The sequence below is a fragment of the Oreochromis niloticus genome, linkage group LG22 (genome assembly GCF_001858045.2).
Source record: "Oreochromis niloticus isolate F11D_XX linkage group LG22, O_niloticus_UMD_NMBU, whole genome shotgun sequence".
Lineage (NCBI taxonomy): Eukaryota > Metazoa > Chordata > Actinopteri > Cichliformes > Cichlidae > Oreochromis > Oreochromis niloticus.
This window is the reverse complement of record NC_031985.2, coordinates 6,727,891-6,738,261: the sequence shown is the minus strand read 5'-3', so window position 1 is coordinate 6,738,261 and position 10,371 is coordinate 6,727,891. Positions and strand designations below refer to the sequence as shown.

Here is a 10,371-nt window from a genome sequence, read left to right as displayed (position 1 = left end):
GCAAACACAATAGCTGTGTCCCAATTCAGGGTATGCACGCTTGAAGTACGCATTTCAAGTGCGATTACGTCACCGCCACGCGACGACAGCTGTCCCAATTCAAATGCATACTCCAAATGCGCCCTCAATTTCTCAAAATATCAAGCGTGGTCCGGTGCACGCATCGTGGTGCCATATATCCCACAATCCATAGCGCGGCGGTGGGTGTGGATAATTTCGCCGCAAAATACGGCAGAAGGGAGCGGCCAAAGAGTGAACTGTCAAAAGTAAGTACTGAATATTATGTCACTTATTTATGTACGAATGTTCAAGAACTGTGAGCTGAAAAGCTACAGCCGGCTGTATGCGTGTTACGTCTAGGCATGCGAGTGAGGGGGCCAGTAACAAATGGGTCCAGAACAGAATGAAAGAAGAACAGACAGGTGTTCTTAGTAAATAAAAGTCTTTGTTATAGATAATCTTAAAATAAAGAACCGGCAACGCCGTTTTACCAATAACACTTAGAAAAAGGTTGCAACAACAAGGAACATAACAACCAAACAAAAACTCCACACCACGAGGAGGCACTTCCAGGGGCCCACAAGCTCACCCTGTCACTAGCAGCAGCTAGCTTTACTGCTGCCGAGGCCCACAAGCCCACACTACTCACGTAAAGCAGCTATACTGCTTCCACAACTCCACACTTCAGGCAGGATAACCACACACCAAGAACACAAAGCAGAGACACCAGAGAACACCCCACGTGGGAACACCAGAGAAAAACCACCCTGCTCACAGCTCATCCCCAGCTTAAATAGCCTCAGAGGTGATTGCTGACTGGATTCAGGTGGCCAACTAGGCTAATCAAGAGCAGCTGTGTCCTGGGGAGAGAGGAGAGTGAGAGAGAGAGAGGGGTGGAGCAAGAGAGGAAGAGGCGGAGAGAAAAACCACACCCACACAAGCGCAGTTTCAGGAGGCCGAGCTAGGGCCGTAACAATGCCTAAAGCAGCCGTGTGTGAAAAGCGATCACTAAAGAGATGCTGAAAAGCATGTTCATGGAAACATCGTCGGGTCTGCCGTGGTATGTTTACAATGAGACTTCTGCTCCTGAACCTCTAAACACAGCGTCTGCAAATCAGGGCTGTACCAAGTCACTTTCATCTTTACGCAGGACAGTAAGCTGTCATCTGTGAGGCGTGAGCGGGGTTTGTTTTTAACATAGTTCACGGTGGAGAACAGCTGCTGACATAATGTGGATCCAAAGATCCATCTGGGGTTGAGTCTTGCTAAATGCACGGCGTTTCTCAGGGTATATCGGCTTCCGTGAGTGTGACGCTAGGGGTGGGTTTTAATAATCGATTCATCGATTAAAATCGATTCTGGCTTGGATAACGTGAAATCGATTCATTAAAATCCTGAATCGATTTTTAATATAAATTTATTTTGCCCGAAACGCCAGAATCTCAGGTGAAACCTCACAAAATTTCAACAACCACCAAACAGCTAAGACAGTAAATGAGAGCAGGTACACGGATTCTGCACAAGGACGTAAACACACAGCGCGGACCCGCAGATCAGAATCAGTGAGATGTCGCCTTTCTCACCCGACGGGCGCTGCAGCTTTAAGCGGCTGCGCGCGCTCCCGCGGACGGCAATCACTTTCTGGCACAACAACTGCACGGACACAGTCGGGGCTGAAAGCCGACAGCTCCCTGATTCTGATATTTCGGCGGGTAGCACTTTGTGTTCAAGCCCTTTTTGCGCTGATTCTAAAGCTGTTAGTTTGATCTCTCTCCAAACAATATTGACTGAACCAGCAGCAAAAGAAGATCCAAACTATGCTTCATGTAAACATCGTCATGAATTCACTCTGACTTTTACTGTTTTGCTTCACCCACAATAAAATCACACTTCATGCACAGCTCTCTCTCTCTGTACTGTTTTCTGCATTATTCGCTTGCTTGTTGCGCACAACTCTACCGTTGTTTACAGCGCTGTCGGCCGCTGTTTTTTTTTTTTTTTTTCGTTTTACATACTTCCGAAAAGAAAACCTAATTTCTGCCGTTCAATACTGAACAAATTTAAACTTTTTAAAATTATGCAAAATGCAAAACGCTTAGCCGTGTCTCTAATAAAACCGCTGTAACGTCAGAGGTAACGTTCATATGTTTATTAATGGTTTTCTTTCGTTTTTGATGTACTGCAGAATATTTTTATAAAACCCCAGACCAGGAAAATCACCTTCATGTTTTTCTGTGTTTTATCTTCAGCTACTTTGACACAAAGGCATCTGCTGTGACGCTCACACCTTTGATAAAGTCTCGAATGTGTCAGCTTCCTTTTTATAGATACAAAAATATGTCAGTGTACTGATCTGAATTATAATATTTCTGACTGTCAAAATTTCCCAGATTCAAATCGAATTGAATCGAATCGAATCGAATTGAATCGAATCGTGGATCAAATCGATTCGGGACCTTGTGAATCGGAAATGAATCGATTCTAGAAATCAGTGACGATACCCAGCCCTATGTGATGCTTATTTTGAGCAATGAAAAAATAATAGAATGTAATTGTATTTTTATATTTCAATATCACAATAATCTTCCAATTTAGAACTACAAGTTAAAAAAGAACTAACATAAATAAAATACACTTCAGCTAAATACTTCTAATTTATTTTCCCAAACCACGCGGGGCCGCAGTATAAGGACTAAAGAGCCCCATGCGGCTCCGGAGCCGCAGGTTGCCAGCCGCTGGTTTAGGCAATATTTTATGATACTGTCAATTCTTCAAACTGCAAATATGTAATATATAAATATTTCATTTTAAGACTTAGGTATTCTGAAGGTGTATCTGTGTGCGACCATGTGGCACGAGACCTACGAGGAGATGATGAACATTATCATATCAATATTCAGGTGAGTCTCACTGATTCTGTCAAAAAAAAAAATCATCTTGCTATTCCTCTAACTTCAATCTATCATGAGTTACTACTATGTTCTGGACTTCCCCTCTTCACATGGAAACTTAAACATGAATTCTGTGATTCCTTAAAGCACTGCAAATAAAATGTGAAAAAACTAAAGGTTTATCATTAAGATGATATGAAATTTAATTAGGGTTTAATATAGTTAAAGAAAAACCAACAATAGTGAAAAGTACCAATGTTACACTCAAAAATAGTGTGATAAATATGTATCTTTGGCCCAGCCAGTTTACAGTATTAAAATCATAACATCTTCCAAATTGACTTTCTTGCTGTGGATTTCCCCACACTTCCTGTTCATGCTTTTCCTTACAGACTGGACGAGTACAGACCAAAAGAAGACCCAAAGAGCAATGATTTCACCTTTAAAGCTCATATCTACTTTGATGATGCATTTGAAGCTGTTGGGGGGAGTCGCCATCTGAATAAATATGCCAAGAACCTTGTAGAAGTTATTAAAGAGGTTTTTGGGTATGTTTACATACAGTCTTCTATTAATGCATTTAAGTCCAGGACTCATTTTACCATCCTGGACTTTTTATGAATTTAATAACAAAATGTTGTCTCACTGTCTGTCATCGGCACTGTTCTGCTTGTAATGAAACTGTGTGACGTGTTAAGTACCGAAATAACACATGCAGCTCCACATGTGTCTTATCTGGGGTTAATGCTAAAAGAGGAGAAACTTGTTGATATAATTCGTGCCATTAACAAAAGGGGGCCACTTACAAGTTTATAGAGCAGCAAAATGAAATAAAATGCTATACCAAGGACAGGTTATAATACAGGAAATGTGAGTTCTAAAATGAAGTTAGCGTTAACACACAGGAGTTGTTTCTAGGCAGCTTTTGGCTATGATAAAGTTTGTTCATGAGTAATTGTTTATATGCTTGAGCTCAATTGCTTAACGGTTTTCTCTTTGATTTTTTAGTAGAATAGCCCTGTTCTGAATAGTCTGACAGAAAAAAAGGAAGTAAGGGTGTATACAAGATGTTGATAATCAGGTAAGGGAGAAGAGAGCGAGCAAGAGGAAACTCGTGGAGAAGTGGACAGGAAATAATATGTTTTTGCAGAAGTGAGCCTTAGAAGGAGAAGTGAGAGGTGACATTAAGGGCATCTGAGGACACACACACATGTAGACACACACATACAGTAGATAGACTTATTTGTAGGTAAGAGTTCAGACATATTTTGCTGTTACTGTATTTTGGGCCTGCATACGTGAGGTACGCTGAGGTTCCAGGGGAGAAGTGAAAGTTAGAAGATGAACCGGGAGCATGGAGACAGGCGACAATGTTCTTTTGAATTGAGTCAAAAGTGGTAAACAGAACATTTTGTGATTTTGAAACTTCTCCATGTCTGGTATTTGTTTTGTTGTAGAGGGGGCGTCGGTAAACACCCTGATACTATAAAACGATTGTCTTGTGTATTATTGGGCGGAGATCTAAAGCTGTCGGCGTACAGCGTAACATCTCCCCACGCTGTGTGTGTTCATTAAAATCAATTGTTTGACCAAGCTCTTCTGGACCATGGTTGTTTTTACACGTCTCCTTAATTTTGAACCTTAACAGTTTACATACAGTCTTTTATTAATGCATTTAAGTCCAGGTCTCATTTTACCATCCTGGACTTTTTATGAATTTAATAACAAAATGTTGTCTCACTGTGTGTCATCAGCATCTTCAAGAACATTGATCACAAGTTCTTCAAAAAGCAGCAACAAGTCCCTGATCAGAAAATCATACAGACGCCATATGGGGGTCGTCTTATTGTCAACATGCCTCAAGGGAACAAAATTGTGGTTCACTTCAAGGATAAAGAACTTATCCGTCACAAAAAGAGATGGTCTCAGGTAGGAAAATAATTAACTCCTGCATGTAATGTAGATCATCTGAAGTCTAGAGTTGTAAAAAAGATACGATTTTTAATTGTTATTTGTGTTTTTTGTAGATCATGTATCTTTACTATCTCCTGGGCTGGAAACTCACGAGAAAATTTTACACTCGTTGGCAGAAGGGAGAGGATGAGCAGAAGCTAAAAGAACAAGCTCAGGTGAGATGGAAGAGAAAGTTTCTGATTTGCTCAAACATGCTTGCAAACAGCCCTCATGGTACATAAAAAACGTCCAAAGCTTAAGAGTACAACAAAGCAAATTGTATCTGTTTATCCAGAAAGAGAAGCACAACACCTACATCCTGGCTTTGGATGGGGACACTGACTTCCAGCCTGCTTCTGTGATGTTGCTCATCGACTGTCTGAGAATATACCCTCATGTTGGGGCAGCATGTGGCCGGATTCATCCCACTGGATCAGGTTTGCACATAGTAACAAAATAAAATAAAAAGCTATTAGTAAGATGTCATTGAGATTTTTTAAAGATTTGGATTGGAAGACATGCTAATAATTTCTGAATGGCTGCCATCATTCCAACAACTAATAATTATTGATATCATAAGTGACATGTTCATTGAGAAAATGAATGCAAAATCACCCATTTGGGTCAGCAGTTAGATGAGGTACATCTTGTTTTTATAAAAAAGCAAAAGGTGGAGAGAAAATGTAACTGTGCACAATATCATGCATACAAGTCGCTTCTGTCGTCTGGGCCCCAAGATAGTTTCTTAGCATAGAAAATTATTTGATGCAACTCCATCAATTTAATTTGTTGCATGCTTTCAACTCCACTTTACAGGTTACATATTTTCAGAGTTGGCTTTCTAGAGCCCAAAACAATGCGCTCAATCAAAAGGCACACAGAACTAGAAGAACAAAAATACCCAGCTTAAAGCAGTAGATGTTGTAGAGAGTTAAACGTAACTTTGTATTTCCTTTGCAGGTCCTGTTGTTTGGTTCCAGAAGTTTGAGTATGCTGTTAGTCACTGGCTGCAGAAGACAGCGGAGCACGTGATTGGCTGCGTGCTGTGCAGCCCCGGCTGCTTCAGTCTATTCAGAGCAGAGGCCCTAATGGATGACAATGTGATGAAGACATATTCTACCGAGTCCAAAGAGCCCAGTCACTACATCCAGTATGACCAAGGTAAAAAAATGTAAACAGTTTAAAGACCACTCAAATATTTTTGTATATACTTTTTATTCCCCTCTCGCCACTGCGGGCAGTCTGTCTTTCAAGCTTGGCACCTTGATGAGAAGTGGGCTATTAGAATAATACGGCATTGGTATGCAAGAGACGAAAACAGGGTGCTGTTGGAATGCCACTACGCAAGTAACCCAAGAGGAAAGGGTACATTAGAGAGATGAGAGACCTATGACTAAGCTAAGATCCTGTGGGACTTCCAGATACAGACCAAGCAGAAAAAGACACCTGTAGTGATAGACGTAGTGATATCGAATGTTGGCAACTGTCATGATCCTGGGTCATTTTGACCCAGCATTTTGTGTTTCCTTGGATTTCATTTTGTGTTTTGTGTTTATTCTGATTTTGTATTAGTTTAGGGTTGAACCTGGAGTTTAGTGTTTTATCAGCCCTACCTGTGTCTGTCCTCGGTGCTCTGTTCGTGTCCACGTGTTTGTGTTGTAAAACAGTCTGTGTGTTTCCTGTTTTACTTTGAAGGTTCGTATCTCGTCTGGTGAATTAGGTTCAGCTGTGCTTCCCTCCTGTGTGCCATTCCCTCATTACCTTCTGTGTATTTATAGGGTGTGTCTGCCTGTGTCCCTCATTGCATCGTCTGTGTTCATCCTCTGTGTTACCCTGTGTTTTTTGGTATCCTGTTCCTTAGTCTGCGTCTCTCTGCCCCCTCACTCCGTTTCGTGATGATTTCAGGTTTGCTTTTTAGTTTTTCCCAGTTTAGGTTTTCTTCAGTAACTGCTCATGCTTCATTGCCTGTTTTTGTCACTCTGCCACTCTGTAAATAAACTCTCACTCATATCATCAGTCGCTTGCCTGCATTTTGGGTCCTTTCCTCCAACACCACACGGCTCGCCACGGCAGCTGTGAGAGCAACATCAGGAAGAAGGAACACTTCTATCTGATTCTGTCTTTCAGATCAGTTCCTCAGATCTCGCAATCCTTCTTCTATCACACTTGGGTCTTGGTACCCATCTGGGGGTAATGATATCTCCCCCCTGACCTGTGTATAGGAATTTCTTTTATTTTTGTATTAATCACATTATTTTATTGTATAATGCCTTGGTGCCACTAGATTTAAGCATGTCTCACACTCATAGAGTAAGACAGATAGTGGGGGTCTGGTAAGGAAGTTGGGGGGGAAGCAGACAACTCCACAGGAAGAATCTTTAGTCTCTTTGAGGACCCTGGGAGGTAGCAAGGGAGTGTGAAACAGCTGTATACTGCCTTTTGTTCCTGAAGAAGGTTTTCAACTGAGAGCTGTGTTAGGCTCAGGGAGACTCTGCTGACCGTTTGCCCCGCGATCATGCAGGCTCCACCAAGCTTGATTTTTCCGTTCTTTGTGTTTTGATTAAAGATGTTAGCTAGCACTCACCGCTTGTCTGCAGGCTTTATTTAATGGAAAACTTCCACAACACCTGTCATCCTGGTTCCCCCTTGCCATAGCATGTGTGTTGTACCTTGTTAATCTCTAGCTGTGAGAGCAGTCCCTTCTTCAGAATGTTGGAACACTGATACCCAACATCCATATTGACGGCAAACAAACTAGTAGCTCAAAGATTCCATAGGTCCCTCATCCCATTCATGTAACCCCTTCAGCCGGGGTTACTTGCATAGTAGCATTTCAACACACACACACACACACACACACACACACACACACACATAAATATATATATATATATATATATATATAGTCGTTTGACTGTTCAGCACTTTAAAATATCTGCTGTGTGAGATTTTACCAAAAATGTCAGTACACTGTTCCAAAAAATAGTAATGTCAAAGTATCTTACTGTATATTTTACAGTTCTCACTGTAAATATAGTAAATCACAATTTACTTGTTTTTTAAATATATTTTTTTGTTCATATGCATATTTAGATTGTAAAACTACATTCAGAAATATTTGTATTTCACAAATATTTGTCTGTTATGTGAGAGAATGATCTGTGAAATTCAAATGTAATACTATGGAAAATATATAAAATGATCGAAAATTAATGAGAATAATCAATAATTAAAGGAGTATCTGAATTATAATTTTGCTGAAAATTTCATGTCATCTAGGTCTGATTCAATAATTCAGAGGTAACAAGTGAAAATATAATTAATAGGAATAAAAACTAAAAAAAAAAAACATATAAAACATTGCACGGCCACGCTGTGCTAATTATATATTTAAGAAAAATAAATGTAGGGGTAGGAATTGCAATTAATATAAATCTCAAAGTATTCACAACATTCCTGAACAGAAATAGGCCTCTGCACCTGGGGTGAGGGCGTGGCCATGAAAACAATGTGACATGCCATTGGATGTTGGGACACATAATAACATGACGCTAAGCATCGGCCAATGAATGTGAACTAACAACCACAAGGTCGCGGGTATGGCTGCACTGTAGGAAAATATCCTAATATGAAGGTATTTTACTGTGCATCTTACAGTTTTGTTCTGTTCTTCTAGAATATCATTAAAGTTACGTAAATAGACTGTGACTTCACATTTTGAATGTAAATTAACGTTAAATCACTGTAATGCAATAAAACATCATTTTCATGATTATCAAATGCATCTGTCTGTACATATGCATATTTAGATACATTCACAAATGTATCATAATTTCACAAATATCTGTCCATTATTTGAAAGTTTGAACTGTTGAATTCAAATGTAATGCTATGGATTTGATTTGATTTGATTTGATATACCTTTATCAGTCCCACAAGGGGAAATTTCATAAGGCTGCCGACCTATTGCACGCAATGGCGGCGCCATCTTACCCTCCGACCATACATACATTACACAAAACATCACATGGGGAAGACAGGTCAGAGAGGTGTAACAATGGAAAAAGCACCACATGAGGAAAGATAAGGAGAAAAAAATAACTCCCCCCAGACTGAGCTCCAACAGTTTGAGAACAGAAAAAAACACCTCTGCACATAGCACATGAAAAAACTCTTAATACACCAAAGAAACACATGACAAGCAACAGGGGTGGGTAAAGGGTGAGAGACAGCCAATGTAGACAGTGCATCCGGTCCTGCAGCCTGTGCGCTGGTCTCCTCGATCCACCCTCAGCATCGAAGGGAATAAGCGTCGAAGGCGTTTGGAAAGGGAGGGGGAATGAGTGTGTGGAAAAGTATATAACATGATTCCTATAAGCTTGTGTTACATCACATAAGTATTAATATCATTGCGATTTAGGGCGATCGTGGCTCAAGAGTTGGCAGTTTGGCTTGTGATCAGAAGGTTGCCGGTTCGAGCCCCGGCTCGCACACTCTCGGTATTGTGTCCGTGGTCAAGACTCTTTACCTACTGGTGATGGCCAGAGGGGCCGATTGTGCGATATGGCAGCCTCGCCTCTGTCAGTCTGTCTCAGGGCATGCAATCCATTATTATTTAAACCAAATGTTAACTGTATATTTCTGTACATTTACGTATTATGATTCATATTACCACATTCATTGACCTTGTTTATAGGTAATTTCATTGTTTGATCACGTTAAAATGATAAAAGCACTCGGAAAAGGCAGAATCCCACATGAAATTAGCGCAAAAAACTCTATTTTCATTACTGAAAATAACTGTATTTTCATGACAAAGTTATTTTCTGTTATTTTACGGTAGTATTTTGGCGCCCCAGCTGCCGAAATATTACTGGTTTTTTTAGGATTTGTTTTTTTCCCCCTATTTATAGATAATTTCATTGTTTAATCACATTAACATGTTCCTAATTTAATGTTTAAAATCACTTGAAAAGGCAAGATCCCATGTAAAATTAGCGCAACAAACTGTATTGTCATTACTGGAAATAACTGTATTTTTATGAGAAAGTTATTTTCTGTTATTTAACGGTAGTATTTTGGCGCCCCAGCTGCCAGAATATTACCTTTTTTAAGATGTTTTTTTTAACAGTGTACATGTACTACTTATTTTTTTGCTTACATTGATTCAAGCGCAATTTATTGCAGTCTGAAGACATCAAAATAAGCAATATAAGGCTATAAAATAGAAAAAAGAGAAAGTGTACGTCAGTGTAAATGTTCCAGGATTTGATCTCCTCTTTCCCCTCACCCCCCAGCTGATCATAAGGTGTCGGTTTATTGTTAGGGTTTTTACCTTATAATATAAAGCGCCTTGAGGTTGTTTTAAATTGGCGCTATAGAAATGAATTTGATTTGAATCGAATCAGATCAGTCATTCATCATTTTGTTTGAAGAATCTAAAGTCTTGGTGAGAGTGAGTTTGCTGCTTTTACTTTAATATCAAATTAAATGAATGAGTGTGGTAATAGTACAGTTGTCTACAGAA

General features: G+C 39.8%; 1 protein-coding gene across 3 annotated transcripts in view; it reads left to right on the top strand.

Moving 5' to 3' along the window:
• The first annotated feature begins 221 nt into the window (after nucleotides 1-221).
• LOC109196644 (chitin synthase chs-1) overlaps nucleotides 222-10,371 on the top strand; it is a 29,788-nt gene continuing 19,638 nt past the window's right edge. Inside the window, exons 1-8 of one of the 3 annotated variants that reach the window (XM_025902289.1) lie at nucleotides 222-266; nucleotides 2,813-2,900; nucleotides 3,284-3,439; nucleotides 4,646-4,820; nucleotides 4,919-5,020; nucleotides 5,140-5,281; nucleotides 5,805-6,005; nucleotides 6,862-6,941. In XM_025902289.1, coding sequence (XP_025758074.1) covers nucleotides 2,848-2,900; nucleotides 3,284-3,439; nucleotides 4,646-4,820; nucleotides 4,919-5,020; nucleotides 5,140-5,281; nucleotides 5,805-6,005; nucleotides 6,862-6,923 — 891 coding nt within the window. In that variant the 5' untranslated portion in view covers nucleotides 222-266; nucleotides 2,813-2,847 and the 3' untranslated portion in view covers nucleotides 6,924-6,941. Of the gene's footprint in view, nucleotides 267-2,812; nucleotides 2,901-3,283; nucleotides 3,440-4,645; nucleotides 4,821-4,918; nucleotides 5,021-5,139; nucleotides 5,282-5,804; nucleotides 6,006-6,861; nucleotides 6,942-10,371 lie in introns of those variants that run through there. The other 2 variants (XM_019350963.2, XM_025902290.1) reach the window with 2 other exon arrangements.